General features: G+C 42.9%; 1 protein-coding gene across 4 annotated transcripts in view; it reads left to right on the top strand.

Annotated features, from left to right (window-relative positions):
* The window catches only part of LOC132401075 (fibulin-7), a 53,123-nt gene extending 35,151 nt beyond the window's left edge, over nucleotides 1-17,972 (top strand). For all 4 annotated transcript variants that reach the window (XM_059982876.1, XM_059982874.1, XM_059982873.1 and 1 more), the window contains exons 6-8: nucleotides 3,995-4,132; nucleotides 8,103-8,241; nucleotides 8,543-17,972. In XM_059982876.1, the coding sequence (XP_059838859.1) occupies nucleotides 3,995-4,132; nucleotides 8,103-8,241; nucleotides 8,543-8,915 (650 nt within the window). In that variant the 3' untranslated portion in view covers nucleotides 8,916-17,972. The remainder of the gene's footprint in view (nucleotides 1-3,994; nucleotides 4,133-8,102; nucleotides 8,242-8,542) is intronic.
* Nucleotides 17,973-18,389: the final 417 nt, after the last annotated feature.

The raw sequence follows: 18,389 nt of genomic DNA, 5'->3' as shown, positions 1-18,389 counted from the left end.
AAAACATGGATTATTTTCTAAATGGAGAAAAAATTCAAAAGTCCTAGATTCAGATTCAGTTTCAGTTTATTGTCATTTAGAAACCACAAATGCAATGCAGTTAAAAAACGAGACAACGTTCCTCCAGAATGATATCACAAAAGCATATGACAAAACAGACTACACCAGAAAATCCACATAACGTTTGGCAATCCCCAATCCAGAGTCCAGAGAGGCTGCTGCGTATTAATATCGCGCTACCGTCTAGCGTGTTCCCCGGAAAGGAGCTCCAAATCCACCGGACAAACAAGACCAAAAACTAAAGCTACAAGACCTGCACAAAACCACATAGTTACAACACGTAGTTACAACAGTGCAAACAAAAGCATAATTGATAAAAAAACAGACCATGGGCACAGTAAAAATAGTCCAAAGTTGTTAAAGGACTATAAGTTCAAAAGAAATCACCACACAGTTTCCACAAGTCCCCAGGGTCCCGACAGACTCGCCATCCCATGCCGGCGGCAGAAGGGAATACTCCCGCTATGGACTTGCACGGCGCCGCCCGACTCAGCCTCGCAACTGCAGCATACAATGAAAGCTCCGTCAAACCCAGCCTCGCAGATACAGCACACACTGAAAGCGACCTGACCGCAGCAGACTCCGAGTCCGTCGAACCTCCGACCCAACAACCATCCCCTCCGGCACAGCTTCTCTGAGCACCATCCTCTGCCGAGCGTATTAAGACGGCCCCACCAATGGCCATCGGCCATTGGACCCCAAGGACTGGGGGCCTGTTCTTCCCAGCAGAGTCCCGGTCCTCACAGCAGCAGCAGCAGCAGCAGCAGCAACGGTCTTCCTGGAGATTTCCCGATGTTCCTCCATGCTCCCACGTCCATTTTCAATCGATTATGATTGCACACGGCACCCCACTTCACAGATGCAAAGGGAGTTGGGAGTCCTCATGCAGGATTCCCTGAAGTCGATTTGCAGGTAGAATCAGTGGTGAGGAAGACAAATGTAGAGTTAGCACTCATTTCAAGAGGACTAGAATATAAAAGCAGGGATGTAATGCTGAGGCTGGTTAAGGCACTGGTGAGGCCTCACTTGGAGTATTGTGAACAGTTTGGGGCCCCTTATTTAAGAAAGGATGTGCTGACATTGGAGAGGGTTCGGTGGAAGTTCATGAGAATGATTCTGGGAATGAAAGGTTTATTATGTGAGTAGTGATTGAAGGCTTTGGGCCTGTACTTACTGGTATCTAGAAGAATGAGGGGGGAGTTCACTGAAAAATATCGGATCTTGAAAGGTCTAGACAGAGTGGATGTGAAGAGGATGTTTCCAATAGTTTGGGAGTGTTAGGATGAAGGTACAGCCTCAAAATAGAGGGATGTCCATTTGGAACAGGAATGAGGAGGAATTTCTTTAGTGAGAGGATGGTAAATCTGTTTGTTGTAAATTTGTTGCCACAGTCTGCTGTGGAGGCCAAATCTTTACGTAGGTTGATAGATTCTTGATTGGTCAGAGCATGAAGGAATACTAGGAGAAGACAAGAGATTGGGGCTGAGAGGAAAAATGGATCAGCCATGATGAAATGGTGGAGCAGACTTGATGGGCCAAATGGCCTAATTCTGCTCCTTTGTTTTAGGGTCTTGTCTTGGGGTACACGTCCATAGATCCCTCAGTTTTTGTGCATCTTGATAGGATGGCTAAGAAGGCCTATAGTATGTGGCTCTTTGTTAGTTGGTTTGATTTCAAGAGCCATGAGGTAATACTGCAGCTCTATAAAACCCTGGCTAAATCGCACTGGGCATGTTGTGTTCAGTTCTGGTCATCTCACTATAGGAAGGATGTGGAACATTAGAAAGTTTTTGACAAAAAGAGGCTATTCAGCCCAACAAAGCTCGCCAAATTCCTATTCACATAGCGTGTTGAAATAACTATCGAGTTTAGATTTAAAAGTTTCTAAGTTACTACTCTCAACTACACAACAAGGTAGTTTGTTCCATGTGTCCACAACTCAGTGTGTAAAGAAATCCTGCATGATGTTAGTTTGAAATCTCCCTTCAACTGGTCTCCACAAATGGCCCCGTGTCCTCGCTGATAGATGAAGTAACAGCTGGCATCCACTTTACTTATCCTCTTAATGATTTTGAACACTTCTATCATGTCTCCTTTCATTCTACATTTACTTAGGCTAAAAAGATTTAATTCTTTCAATCTTTCCTCATAGCTCATACCCTGCAGATCTGGTATGAGTCTAGTCACCCTTCGTTGAACTCTCTCCAGTGCTTTCACATCCCAAACACAATATGGAGACCAAAACTGTACACAGTACTCAAGGTGTGGCCTCACAAGCGCATTATGCAGCTTAAGCAGAACGTTTCTAGACTTGAACTCCACTTATATAACCCAACATTCTATTAGTCTTCCTAATCACTTCTGTGCATTGTCTAGACGTTGATCTCCAGGTTTAAAGAGAGTGCAGAGAGGAGATTTACCAGAATTCTACCTGGATTAGAGAACACATCTTATGAAGAAAAGGTTGAATGAGGTAGGGTTTTTCTCTGTGGACTGAAGGAGAATCAGAGGAGGCTTGAGAGAGGCGCATAAAATCGTAAAAGGCATAGACCGAGTGGACAGCCAGTGCCTTTTTCTCCAGGATGGCAATGACCTAAACAAAAACCTATAATTTTAAAGTAATTGGAGAAATGTATTGGGGGGTGGTATCAAAGGTAGTTTTTGTTTACACAGAGTGCATGGAATGCATGGCTGGGGATGCTGGTAGAGGCAGAGACATTAAGTGCATTTAAGAGACTCTTAGATATACACATGGATGAAAGGAAAATGGAGAGCTATGTGGGTGGGTTCCAGCAATAAAATAGTTTCAGGAATGTTGAAAAAAAAGATAAACACAATGACATTAGTGCAAGCTGTGGGGAGGAAAAAAAAGAGATCAAGATGGTGTTAGGGATTTTCAGGTAGGATCAAGAACTTGACAGCAGATTTTGTTGAATGTTGAGGTGTGGGTCCTCATGCCACCTGCCTTTTGGCCGGACCGGGAAGGTGGCAGGGCCCAGATGGTGGGGGTCCACAATGATGGATGTCCAATTCCAGAGGCATCGCTTCTCGTCAGTGGTGGGGAGAGCTGGACCTGCGGGTCCTTGAGCAGGGAAGACTAATGCACAATGTTGTGAAAAATAATTCTCAATGGCGGTGCAGAGGAGGTTCACCAGGTTGATTCCAGAGATGAGGGGGTTAGACTATAAGGAGAGATTGGGTCGCCAGGGACTGTACTTGTTGGAATTCAGAAGAATAAGAGGAGATCTTATAGAAACATCTAAAATTATGAAAGGGATAGATAAGATAGAGGCAAGAAAATTGTTTCACTGGTAGGTGAGACTAGAACTAGGGGACATAGCCTCAAGATTCAGGGGATTAATTTAGGATGGAGATGAGGAGAAACTGTTTTTCCCAGAGAGTGGTGAATCTGTGGAATCCTCTGCCCAAGGAAGCAGTTGAGGCTACCTCACTATATATATTTAGGACAAGATTGGACCAATTTTTGCATAGTAGGTGAATTAAAGGGTTATGGCGAAAAGGGAGGTCGGTGGAGATGAGTCCAAAGTCAGATCAGCCATGATCTTATTAAATGGCGGGGCAGACTTGACAGGCCAGGTAGCCTACTCCTGCTCCCATTTCTTATGATAGTTTTAAATGATGGAAAACTGCTTCCAGGAGCAGAAGTTAGTTCAAGACCATTGATAGAAGAATCTAAGGTATGAGAAGCTCTTCTGTGCAGAAAATTATTCTGATCTGCAGTGCATTGCCTGTCTGTACTTGCATGTTTATGTACCATTATTAAGTACCCCCTGAGCTGAGCTGGAGGGCAAGTTAACAGTCAACAGTATATGCTGAATCTCACATATGCCAGAATAAGGTATACTTATAAAACACAACTTGGTTATGTTCACTGTGGTGTATTGCTGAGCAAAATCTTCATTCTGTTGCACAGATGTGGACGAGTGTGAGGTTTTCCAGTTGAAGGGAGTTTCCAGACTCTGCATACACAACTGTGTCAACATCCCGGGCTCCTACCGCTGTACCTGCCCAGCTGCGTACAGACTTCTCAGTGATGGCAAAAGCTGTGGGGGTAAGTCCTCGCCTCTGGGAACAATTGGACTATTTTCCCTTTTTGCCACTGATGGGACATTAGACTGTGGATAAGGTTGGCAGTGGACTGCCCACCCATGAATGCCAATGACAGCCGTCTTCTCAGACTGCCCCTGTCCACAAGGTGAAGGGTTACTTTCACTTGTTCAGAGAGCAGTAGAGTTGTAAAGCATCGCGAAAGGCACTTCAGCCCACCTCATCCATGCCGACTGTTGTGACCACCTATGGCAGGGGTCCCAGCCTGGAGTGCACGAACCCCTTGGTTAATGGTAGGCGTCCATGACATAAAAAAGGTTGGAACCCCTAATTTATATTAATCCTGCTTCTCTGCATCAGGCCTGGCCTGTTTAAGTGTTTATCTAAATGCTTCTTCATCGTAATTGTTTCTGATTCCACCATCTCCTCTATCAGCACTCACAGACATCAAACAACGTGTTTAAAAAAAATTACCCCTTAGAATATCTTCAAATCCCCCTCCTTCTCACCTTAAGCCTATGTCCTCTTGGTCCTGATGCCATTGCCATGGGAAAAAAGATTTTATCTGTAGTATCATGATCTTAAACACTTGTTTTAGCTCTCTCACTCCAGGGAAAATAAACCCAGTCCATTCAATCTCTCTCATTACTATCCTCCAATCCAAGCAATAATGCAGGTTGTTGGGAGAGAAACCTGACCCAACTGTGATGAAGAAATAGTCATCTCTGGAATCAATCAGCAGATAACAGCCAGCTTAAAGCACATCAGGGGTCACAGGCTCGGAATAAACAAGATTAATTATCACTGTATCATTTCAAATAGAGATGAGGAGAAAATTCTTTGCCCAGAGGGTGGTGAATGCTTGGAATTCTCTTCGCTGAACTGTTATGGAGGCTAGGTCATTGAGTTCTTTCGGAACTGAAATTGATAGTTGTATGGATATCGAGTGATATGGAAGCATGCAGTAACATGGAGCTGAGGTAGAAAAACAGTTGTAATCTTTAAGAATGATGGGCAGTTTAGAAAGGGCAAGTAACTTATTTCTGTTCTTAATTCTTCTGTCCCTGTGCCTACACAAAATTTACTGTTTTTTATCAGCTGAGCTCAATTCAAATGATTATTGGTGTTAAAAAGAAATTGCTTTGGGGTATCCAAGCTTGTTTACCCTCTGGCTGACGTTTCCAGAATTGAATTTGGGCGCACAGGTATTGTGTATAAAAATAGCATTTAAGAGACAGCCTTGAGATCAAAGCATTTCCTTAGGAAGACAAAGACATTTCCAACTAGCTGACTCAGACAATCTTTGGTTTAAATGCCCAGTCGTAGCATGGCTGCCTCGTGTCTCCCGCAACTTAGACTTACTCCTGAGCTTGTGTGCTGTTTGTGTGGAGTTTGCATGCTCTCTCTGTGACTGAATGAGTTTCCTCCAGATGGTTCAATTTCCTCTTGCCTCCCACAGCCCAAAGATCAACAGGGTCATAGTTTAATTAACTACTATATGTTGACCTAATTGGGTAGCTAAATGGGAGAGTCTGGCGGGGGGGGGGGTGGAGTTGGTATTGTCACATAGTGAAGAAAGCTTTTGGTACATTGGCCTTCATTGGACAAGCAACTTGATATCGAAGATGAGATGTTACATTGCAGATGTACAAGATGTGAGGCCACATTTGGAATATTGTGTCCAGCTTTCATTGCCCAGCCATAGGAAACGGCTGGTGGCAGGGTGGAGATTCAACTCTACCAAAGGAGGTGTAAAGTGCTCCTTCCTTCCACCAGTCTGAAGGTAAGGTGTGGCACATGTTTAGCCCCATAGTTAGGGTCATGTGAAGCCACGGGAGCAGGCGGTGGATGGTCGTACGAGCAGCTAGTGCGTATCACAACTCTTGGTTATGCGATCACTGACACCCGGCAGACAATCTCTGAAGAGTATCAATAATGGGTGGTGTCACCCATCTTGTATAGACACTGCCCAGAAGAAGGAAATAGCAAACAGGTTCTGCAGAAAAATTTGCCAAGAAAATTCATGGACATAGACAGATGGAAGACCATGATTGCCCACATCAGACAAATCGGGACACGATGAGGATGATGAGGGAATGATGAACTCAAGGACATAGTTTCCTTACTTACTGACCATTATACCATTGTGCAGCAATGAGGGTCCTCCATCCTGGTGGTGTCCATGTCAACAGCTCAGTTTTCACTACTGTCAGTCATGCAGGTCCTGGGTGGAGTCTCAGGAATACCATCGCACTAAGATGCAGAAGGAATCATCATTGCTGTTTCCATAACAATTTTGTTTTACCTTTCAGGGTTGTTAGCCCGAGCTGAACTCCCAAACCTGTAGGACCGGTAGACCACACTTGCCCTGTTCTGTAACCTTTGACCTGTTTAGCATGGGTGACCCTAGCAAGCATAAAGGCTGGAATCCAGCTAACATAGCTCTCCGGGTCATTGAGGCATGCAAGCCTCCAAACCCAATGATAAGGTTGCAGTCCTCTTGGAGATCGGGTGAGATGTGGGAGATTTAATAGAAACCTGAGCGTGGTCACCTAGAGTACGATCAGTATTATGGAATGAGCTGCCAGATGAAGTGGTTGAGGCAGATACATTAACAGCATTTAGAAGGCGCTTGGACAGGTACATAGATAGAAAGGTTTTAGAAGGATTTGGGCCAAACGGGGCAAATGGGATAAGTTTGGATGAGAACCTTGGTTGTCACGGGCCATTTGGGCCAAAGAGCATGCTGTATGATACTGTGATTCCACATACCAAGAATCAGTGGAAATCATTTGCACGTGTGCTTAGAGAGAATAAAATGAGATCGCTGCAAAACAGGTACTTGATGATCAGTTTGGACTCAATCAGTTAAAGGACATCAGCCCATCGGCTATATGACTTTATCAGAATCAGATTTAACATCACAGGCATATGTCGTGAAATGTGTTATCTTTAAGGCAGCAGTACAATGAAATACGTGATAATTATAGAGAAAAACTGAGTTATATGAAGTCTATATATGTCTATTAAGTAGTTAAGTTAAAGTAAGTATTGCAGAATAACAGAAATAAAATTCAATGCCCATTTAAAAATCAGGTGGCAGAGAGGAAGAATCTGAATCACTGGGTGTGTGCCTTCAGGCTTCTGTGCCCCCTCGATGGTTACAGTGTGAAGATGGCGTGTGCAGGGTGGTGGGGATCCTTAATGAGAGACGTCACCTTCCTGAGGCACTGCTCCTTAAAGACGTGTTGGTTACTACAGCGGCTGGTACCCATGATAGAGCCGACTGATTTTACAACCTTCTGCAACTTTTATTTCAATCTTGTGCAGAAGCCCACCCCCCCCCCCACCATCAGACAGTGATGCAGCCAGTCAGAATGCTCTCCACAGTACATTTATAGAAGTTTCCAAATATCTTAGTTGACAAACCAAATTTCAACTCCAAATGAAATACAGCTGCATCAATATGTTGATTCCAGAGTCATTGATACCCAGGAACTTGAAATTTCTCTCTCTCACCACTTCTGATCCCTGAGGATTGGTTTGTGTTCCCTCATCTTACCCTTCCTGAAGACCACAATCAGCTCTTTGGTCTTACTGACACTGAGTGCAAGGTTGTCGCTGCAACACCACTCCACTAAGTGGCGTATCTTGCTCTTGCACACCTCCTGTTGCCATCGGAGATTCTGCCAACATTGGTTGAATCATTAGCAAATGTATAGATGGCACTAGCTACACCTATGACAGCCAAAATGGGTAATAGTTGCATGTCACGTTCATAGGAAAAATCTCCAAAGATTGAGTAAGATGATGGTAATTTTGTTGAATTATATGTTGATTTTTCTAGGAAGTTAAACAATCTTAAGACTGAAATTCTAATTTAATAGCACTGCATTGAATCATCGGCTTTACAGCCTTTGTGGATGTTCTGAACCTGCACTGACTTGTGAACTTTCTGCCCTTGTTCTTGCCAGACATAGACGAGTGTGCAACCTCACAGCACAACTGCACAAGGGAAGCAACTTGCATCAACACGGGCGGAGGATTTCAGTGTGTTAATCCGCAGTGTCCACAGCCTCGTGGAAATGTCAGCTATGTTAAAACTTCACCATTGTGAGTCAGTCTGTCAATGAAATTGGTCATGTCAGCCTCTCTTTGAAGGTGTTGTGTTGGAGGTCCAGGGCTCTTAATCAGGGCTAATCTTCCATAGAAGAATCTGGGGGAGTTAATAGGAATGTGGGGAGAATGTAATGGGGTTAGTGTAAATGGGTTCTTAATGATCAGCACGGACTCTGGGTTAAGAGCCTGTTCTGGTGTCGTGTGATTTTTTTGCATAGAACAGTTAAATAAATGTTTTGTTGAGCTATATTTCTAAAAGCGTCACTGGAATGTATCTGTTCTCCTTTTTGTGCAGTCACTGTGAGCGCTACCCTTGCCCTATGAATAGCAAGTCATGCCACCAGGCTGCAAAGACCATCTCCTTCCATTACCTCTCGATACCCTCCAAAGTGAAGACTCCAGCCACCTTGTTCCGCTTTGCCACAGTCGCTGTCCCTGGCAGGCCCGGAGCGGACAGTCTGCGTTTTGGCATCGTGGGAGGCAGCAGCCGAGGGCAGTTTGTGGTCCAGCGATCTGACCGGCGGACAGGAGAGCTCACCCTTGTTCAGCCTTTGGTAGGACCTTGCACTGTGGAGGTTGACGTGGACATGTCTGAATATCATAATCACACTTTTCAGGCCAAGCATTTGTCAAAGGTTACGCTCTTTGTCTCGGGCAATGGATTTTAAGGCAGTGCTTAGAGACCACTTATGTTAACTCTGGATTAGACGAAACTGTGCCAATTATTGTGAGGAGACTTCTGCAGTTCAAGAGATTCCCCCAAGTGCCACAATATGAGGATCAAGACTGCCCTCTACGCCTTGACTGTGTATAATCGATTGTGTGTAAGACTTTGAGCTGTGTATTCTCTGTAGTAACATAAATATCTGTTGGCTGGGAGGTTGGCTGAATTCTGACCCTGTGTGGTTTAAACAAAACCTTGGATTTCTTGGAATTGCTGCTTACTGAATGTTTAGTTGCCCACCTTCATGTTCCTGGTTCAGCAGAGGATGCTGGTTTTCCTGCCACACATATTTCACACTGGGGCGGCACGGCAGTCGTCATAGTTAGCACAAAGCTTTACAGTAACTGGAGGCCTGGCTTCCATTCCGGTCACTGCCTGTAAGGAGTTTGTATGTTCTCCCCGTGACCGCATGGATTTCATCCGGGTGCTCCAGTTTCCTTCCACGCTCCAAAGACGTACCAGTTGGTAGGTTAATTGGTCATTGTAAGTTGTCCTGTAGTTAGGCTAGGATTAAAATGGGAGTGCTGAGCAACACGGCTCGAAGAGCCTGCTCAGCACTGAATCTCAATACATAAATAAACAATTGATATTTGTTGTCCATCTCACATTTGTCATTGGTCTCTGGTTCCACTACTTACCATCCATTCCTGATTCAGCATTCACTTTCCAACCACCATTTCCCATTCATCTCCAGTTGAGCACCCAGCTGATCTTAACCGTACATCCTGAATATTGTTCATCTCCTTTAACCATGATGTACCTGTTCTTTTGTTTAATATCTGTCTCCTGTTTATAATTCATCTCCAGTGAGCCATTCATCTCCTGTTTCTCATTTGTCTCCTGATCACCTCCCCTTTTCTATCCATCTCCCATTTCTCTTTCATCTTCCACTTCCCCTTCCAGGTCCCATTAACCATCTATCGCCCACTTCCCATCTGCTTCCCATCCATCTTGTTTCTCCGCTATCTCCTCTTCACCATCTATCTTCAATGTCTTCTCCACCTCTTGCTTCCTCTCCATCTCCCATTAACCATCCTTATGTTTATCATCCAGCCTGAATTAATCACTCATTCTCTGCTGCGCATCCATTTATCAGAAATCACTCATATCCTGTTTACCATTCATCCCTTATTTGCCTAAGTATCTAAGAAAACAGGAGCAGAATTAGGCTACTCCATCCCACAGTAAATTCATGACTGATCATCTATAGCAGGGGCTCTCAACCTGGGGTCCACGGACCCTTTGTTTAATGGTATTGGTCCATGGCATAAAAAAGGTTGGGAACCCCTGATCTACAGGATTCATCTGTTCAAAAGTGCCACTTCCCTGATCTTCTCTGTAATTAAAAACCGCGGAGAGCTGAGATCCAGTGTCTCTCCACTCCCTGAGAAGGAGTTCCTCAGTTTCACATCCATCCAGCCTCAATTTCTTATCCATTCCTTTCTGCCATTCATGTCCTGTTTATTACTGGTCTCTTGCTTTCCATGAACCCCCTGTTCATAATATGTGGACAGACTTCAGTTAGTAGTCGACCACCCAGGTCTGTGTGGAGCCACCCATCAGCCCAATCTGGTAAGGAGGACAGATTTCTTTCCCTGAAAGTCTTCAGTGAACTAAAATGTTTTCTGCAACAATCTAGATGGTTTAACTCATTTCTAGGATGACACCCATCACCTGTTTTTCATTAATCCTTTGTTCAACATCCATTCCTAATTAGTCACCAATCCTCTGTTTATTTCCCCTTGTTTCATTCAACGTTTCATTCATCATTCATCTCCTAATTACTGTCATGATGTGCACTTACAGTATCAGAACCCAAGCGCAGCAGAAGAACAGACTCCAGTGTAGAGGCGGCCACCAACGTTTATTCATAATAATTCCAAAAGAACATCAGTGTTCCGGCTGAGCAACACCACGAGAAGTAATATTCTCAAAACTAGGACCCCGCAATTAGCGCTAATCAGGAGACTCCTTAAATAATGCAAGTACACAGAATCCCTGAGCCTATCAAAATAAACGTCACAAGTCTAAATAGGAAGCACCAGGAGACCCACATTATAATGAGCAGGTTGCTCGAGAAGGAACTCTAAACAATTAATGACTCTCATTAGACAACAATTAACCAATTCAGATGCTCTTAAAAACCTTGGTCCACAACATTCTCTGGCACCCCACACAGGCCTGAAGAGCTCATTACATTTAGTTCATAAAAACATGAGGATCTTGGATAAGATGGATGATCACAGTATTTTTTCAGGTTTGGGGGAGTCTAAAGCTAATGGGTATAAGTTTAAGGTGAGAAGGGAAAGATTTAAAAGTCACTTTTTTCCACTTGGACAGTGGTGGGTATATTGAATGAACTGCTAGAGAAAGTGGTCAAAGTGGATGCAATTATATTTAAAAGACATTTGGATGGGTTCATGGATAGGAAACATTTTGAGTAATAATGAGACCAAATGGGAAATGGGACCAGTTCAAAAAAAGTGCTTTGGTTGGCATGAATGAGTTGGGGTGAAGGGCTTGTTTCTATGCTGTGCAATCTCTGTGACTCTTCCTTCCATCCCAATTTACCATCCAGATTTTGTTTGCTCTCCACCTTCTATTTACGATTTATCCCCAATTTACTATCCATCCTCCCATTATCACTCATCTCCCCTTTACCATCCATTCTCTGTATATCATCCATCTGCTATTTTACTCTTCACCCTTGCTTTATCACATGTCCTTGTTTAACATCCATCTTTTCCCTAACACCAGTCTCTGGTTTGATAATCAGGTACTTAAATAGGCAAGGTATGGACCTATTAGGGCCAATGGGATTAGTGTAGCAGAAAGGTCCACATGGATATGATGGGCAGAATGGTCTATCTCTTTACTGCACAACTCTATGATTCATTTACAAAAACATCCAACCTCCTTTTTACTGCACACGACCTCTTAACCATCTCTAAATTCTGTACTTGCCACCAGCTGCCGTCTTAACTATTTTTCCTCTATTTAATTAATGCCAGCATGAGGGTAGTGCTGAGCTGTCTTCTTGAATCCCTGCAGAACTTTGATGCATATGCTCCCACCATGCTATTAAGGAGGGAGTTTAGGTCTTAGATCCAGTGGCAATGAAGTGATGATGAAGATGTAATGATTAAATTACAATGCTGAAGTTTAGACCAACAATGTGGAGACTCCTTGTGCTTCCTCTGCTTTGCCCCTTTGCACTCTTCATTGAAACAGGTTTGATCCTTTTACTTAACAGTATCGATAGAGTGGGGGGAAATGTTAGACCAAATACTTAAGGACTGTGTGATGCTCATGGCCCACAACTGCTTATGGACACCAGGTTCTTGAGCTGCCAGATCTATTCTCCTTATTGTCATAGCCCGAATGTAGTGCCACAAAATATCACTGGCCACCTACCAGTGGCTTAGGGGACAGATGCTTCTGCACATTGTAAATGAGCAAGGAGGAGGTCAGGCTGGCTTATCTTTCTTGCTTGTTCGCACCTGGGTTGCCACAGATGCAGCTCAGCAGCCATGTCCTTCAGGACTTGGCCAGATCCGTTGCTGGTGATCTTACCAAGCCACTGTGGATGACGGACATTGAGTTCCCCACTGAAATGCATTCAGTTCATCTTCCGATTTATAGTCATGGAGACATACAGAATGGAATCAGGGCCTTCGACCAACTGGGTCCATTCTGACCATTGATAGTTGACACCCCCCCCACCCCACCTCCCCTTGGCCTACAATCCAAGTTTTCTTTTTCCACACATCCTGTGTGTACAATCTACACTTGTATACCGTCTATATCCTTTATTATTCATCCACTGTTCCACATCATTTGTTGTTTAAGATCCATTTCCGGTTTACCATAAACCCTTACTCTCCTATCACCATCTCATCAGCCAACTATAATTTATCATTTTCCTTCTATTTACCATCCCTATGCATTTACCCTTCCATCTCCAGCCCATTATCTAATGATTGTCATCTAATCCTAGTATCATCCACTCTTTACCACGTATCTTGAGTTTATCCTCCATCTATTTTTTTTACCATTTATCCACTGTTTATCATTAATCTGCCCTAGAACATCAAGTTTTCCGATTTTAAGTAATCTCCCTGGTGTGTTTTCCCCCTCTCCCCACCCACTTCTCTCTACATATCTCTTTTTCTGATCCTCCTCCAGCCTTATTTTCAGTCTCTTTCCCACCCACACCCATCTCTCATCTTCAGCCTCCCCTCCCCGGGTTCTATCCACCTATCACACCCGCACACATAGTTCACCCACAGGTCACTCACTCCTCCACAACAACCTGGTTGTGGTTCCAGCTGCCATTCACCTTTCCCCTGTTGGTTGCCTCCATCACTTCCCTTACCCAACACTAGTAGCCCTTTGTGTTCCTGCTTCCCACCCTGCCACGACCTTCATCCTCCCCTCTAACCTTTCCACCTCATTCCATCTACCTCCCTTCTTTCTTTCCGCCTCCAGCCCTAATTCACTTGCCACTGACTCTCAACCCCGCCCCTCCGCAACCTGTCTTGACCTGCCCTTCATCTTTCAACTCCTCTGCAGTCCACCTTGGGCTTCTGTACTCCCCTCTCCACTTTATGACAGCCTTCTCCGTCAACAATTCCTATCCCTTCTCAGATGCTGCTAGATCTACTGAGTTGCTCCAGCAGATTTTGTTGCTTCAGAGTCCAGCATTTGCCATTTCTTGCCGTTACCATTCACCTGTTTACCTTCCATCTGAATTCACCATCTATACTCTCTTTGCCATTTGTCTCCTTAGAATCCATTCTGTATACCTATCTATCTTCCTTTTACTATTAACTCAATTGATTATCAATTCCCGGTTTATCACTGGCCCTCTAGCTCTAGTTTGCCATTAATTTCCCAGTTATCTTCCATCCTCCATTTTGCATCTCATCCCCCTTTTCCATCCATGTCCTATGTAGCATTGGTGACCGGTTTATGTGTACCAAGATGCTGTGAGTTTGCTATCCATCAACTGTTTCCCATCCCTTCCCTGTTTTTTATCCACTTCCAGTTGTCATCTAGCCATAATCTACCATCTTCTACATATCATTGTTATCTAACATACCATCTATCAAAAGTTCACCATCTGATGCTGAATCCCAACATATACCACATAAAAACCATCACCAGCTTACTGGTACTTTTGTTAGCTATAGTCCACTGTTAGCATCTACCTCTCTTGGACTACCAGTCCACCATTCCATATTAACCACCGTTCCCCTATTTACCTCAAATCATCTGCTCTTTTTCACCCGTTCTCCATTTACCATCAAAATGCTGGAGGAACTGAGCAGGTCAGGCAGCAACAATGGACAGTTGGGCTTTTGGGTCCAGACCCTTCATCTGGACTGGAAAGAACGAGAGAAGAAGCCAGTATTAAAGGGAAGGGGGAAGAGTGGAGCAAGGGATGGCAGGTGATAGGTAGAATCACAAACAAGAGAAGATCTGCAGATGTTGGAAATCAAAGCAACACACACAAAATGCTGGAGGAACTGAGCAGGTCAGGCAGCAACAATGGACAGTTGGGTTTTTGGGTCCAGACCCTTCATCTGGACTGGAAAGAACGAGAGAAGAAGCCAGTATTAAAGGGAAGGGGGAAGAGTGGAGCAAGGGATGGCAGGTGATAGGCAGAATCACAAACAAGAGATCTGCAGATGTTGGAAATCAAAGCAACACACACAAAATGCTGGAGGAACTGAGCAGGTCAGGCAGCAACAATGGACAGTTGGGCTTTTGGGTCCAGACCCTTCATCTGGACTGGAAAGAACGAGAGAAGAAGCCAGTATTAAAGGGAAGGGGGAAGAGTGGAGCAAGGGATGGCAGGTGATAGGCAGAATCACAAACAAGAGAAGATCTGCAGATGTTGGAAATCAAAGCAACACACACAAAATGCTGGAGGAACTGAGCAGGTCAGGCAGCAACAATGGACAGTTGGGTTTTTGGGTCCAAACCCTTCATCTGGACTGGAAAGAACGAGAGAAGAAGCCAGTTTTAAAGGGAAGGGGGAAGAGTGGAGCAAGGGATGGCAGGTGATAGGCAGAATCACAAACAAGAGAAGATCTGCAGATGTTGGAAATCAAAGCAACACACACAAAATGCTGGAGGAACTGAGCAGGTCAGGCAGCAACAATGGACAGTTGGGTTTTTGGGTCCAAACCCTTCATCTGGACTGGAAAGAACGAGAGAAGAAGCCAGTTTTAAAGGGAAGGGGGAAGAGTGGAGCAAGGGATGGCAGGTGATAGGCAGAATCACAAACAAGAGAAGATCTGCAGATGTTGGAAATCAAAGCAACACACACAAAATGCTGGAGGAACTCAGCAGGCCAGACAGCACCTATGGAAAAAAGTAAACAATTGATGTCCCATGAGTCTTGATGAAATGTCAACTGCATATTCGTTTCCATAGATGCTGTCTGGACTGCTGAGTTTTTTGTGTGTTGAGGTGATAGGTGGATTCAGGTGAGAAGGGGAAGAGAGGAACCCCCCCCCCCCATGTCCTTTCATACTGGCTTCTCCCACTGTCTTCCCAGTCCTGATGAAGGGTGTATATCAACTGTTCATTATCGTCCTTAGCTGATGCCTGACTCCTGAGTTCCTCCAGCGTTCTGTGTATTGCTCTGACTTCCAACATCTGCAGTCTCCCTTGTGTTTCTGATTACCATCCATTTCCTGTTTACCTTCATTCCTCTCTTGAGAATTCATTACTTTTGTGTCATATGTTTTGTTTTTACGGTTATTCCTGTTTACTGGTTTGATATCATTCATCCTAATTATCCATTGGAAAATATCCCAGAATTCTTTGAGGATTATTTTCTGACAACCACTTAAAGAAATTAAACCTAGCTTTGATTTTTATCCTGCTTCTTACAGTTAACTTCTCTTTCTCCGCCTATCTGCCGCAATTGTTAATCAACCAGTATTTCCTGAATGTTACCATGCCTTGTTTAATCTTATAGGCAATTAGTAAATACAGTGAGGTATCACAAGTATAATCCTGCTTTTAACAAGATAATCTCAATGCAAAATCAGAATTGAGCCATTAACTGTTAATGAATGGCCTCACTTTTTAAGAGGTGCATAACTGTGTATACAATCTGATGCCTTGAAGGGCTGGAAGCTAAAAGTTATTAATGAATACATGCTACAAGCTCTAAAGCTGTTTCATGAAGCAGGTCTGTACTTTTGCCTTGGATATTGACTATCATAATTATCTTGATTAAAACATTTTATACAACCCTTGGTACTGCATCATTCTTCTTGACTGTCCAGTGAACTACTTCAGTCACAATCAAATTTACATCTTGGCATTGTAGAAACTTAAAGAGAAAGGAAGCCATTAAGCTCAAGATGTGTATACCAGACCAGCTTTGGGAATTTCCACTTGTATCCTAATCAATCAGCTCAACTCCCGTAGGAAAATCAGACATTGCTATGGCCACCAGCTGCAAGTTGCCAGTGACACACACTGCATATTCAGGTGTTATGATGTTGATATTTCATTTCTAGAGTCAATAAGAAAGACTATGCAGGAGAAAACAGTTGTTAAAAATTGATGGGCAGGGAAGTGGCAGATGGAGTTTAATCCAGGCAAGTGTGAGGTGTTGCATTTAGGAAGTCGAATGAAAGGAGAAAGTATACAGTAAACGATAGACCCTTTTGTAGCATTGAGGTACGGAGTGACCTTGGGGTCCAGGTCCATAGTTCACTGAAAGTGGATGAGGTAGTAAAGAGAACACCACCCATTCTTGCCTACATTGGTGGGAAAGTTGAGTGTAAGGAAGTCATACTGTAGCTAAATAAAACTTCAGGCAAACCACATTCAGAATATTGCATGCAGTTTTAGGAAGGATGTGGAAACTGTGCAGAGAGTGCAGAAGAGGTTTACCAGGATGCTGTCTGGATTAGAGGGTCTGCGCTATAAGGAGAGTTGGATGAACTTGGGTGATTCTCCCTAAAGCTTCTAGGGCCAAGGGGAGATCTGAAAGATGTCTTTAACATTATGAGAGGCATAGATAGGGAAGACAATTTGAATCCTTTCCTGAGGGTAGATATACTGTATAAACACCAGAGGGCGGACTTTTAAGGTTAGAAGGGCAACATAACAGGCAAGTTTTCTTTTTCAAAGAAAGTAGAGGCTGCCTGGAATTGGTTAGCAGTGTAGAAGTAGAACTAGATGGTTGCTGGAGTTAGGAGGCCTTTAAATAGGCACAACATTACGACATGAAAGAAGAGAGATGGTTGATGCACCAGAAGTGAACATTCCATATGTAGTGGCAACATTTACAAAGTGCTGGTGGAAGTGAGTAAGTCAGGCAGTATTGGCATCAAAATTGGCACAAGATCATGAGCTGAGTGGCCTGTTCAGCACTGTTCTGCAGTTATATAACATCAGGTAAGCAGCATTCATAAAGAAAAACATAACTTGTGCACCAATTTTACAAGAAAGAACATAACTAGACCAGAAAGAAAAATACATGTGGATTGCCATGCACATTGGACATAATGTTACCATACAGGTGTAGAAATTAAGGTGGTGCAGATTTTGAACAAGAATGAGCTGGTTTATTTTTTGTGGTGTAATATATAATTGATGTAAAAAATTATATTGCACTAATCTTAACCGGACATTTGTTGTATTTGTCATACTGTCAAGACATAGTCTTGACCAACTTGTTTCTTCAATTTTAATATTCAAATCAGTTTCCCATTTTTGTCTTGACTTATGAATTCCTTGTTTAATTGCCTGTTTTTGAATCAAACTACACATACAAGAAATAATTTTTTAAATTTTCCTTTTTGAATTAAAGTTTCTATTTCATTAGGTTTTGGCAATAACATTGTTTGACCCAATTTATCTCTTAAATAAGCCCTTAATTGGAAATAACAAAAAAGAGTGTTGTTTGATATTTTGTATTTATTCTTTAATTGATCAAATGACATTAATATACCTCCTTCAAAACAATCTCCTATATATCTAATCCCTTTTTGAAACCAGTTGTATAAAAGTTGATTATCCATTGTAAAAGGAATAAGTTTATTTTGAATTAAAGATCTCTTTGCTAATAAAGATTTCCTTACCTCATCATCAACATTTATTTTATTCCATAGATCAGTCAAATGTTTTAATATAGGAGATTCTTTCTTTTCCCGTATCCATTTAGATTCCCATTTGTATATAAAATCTTCTGGTGTATTTTCTCCTATTTTATTTAGTTCTATTCTAATCCATGCTGGCTTCTCTTTATTAAAAAAGATGCAATAAATCTAAGTTGATTTGCTTTATAATAATTCTTAAAGTTTAGAAAAAATAAATAAATTAAACCCAAATTTATCTGATCAATGTTTCCGATGTAATTTCCGATGTACTTTTTTACATTCTACTT

The sequence above is a fragment of the Hypanus sabinus genome, chromosome 10, assembly GCF_030144855.1.
Source record: "Hypanus sabinus isolate sHypSab1 chromosome 10, sHypSab1.hap1, whole genome shotgun sequence".
NCBI classification, from domain to species: Eukaryota; Metazoa; Chordata; class Chondrichthyes; order Myliobatiformes; family Dasyatidae; genus Hypanus; species Hypanus sabinus.
This window is presented reverse-complemented; position numbering and strand designations above follow the sequence as displayed.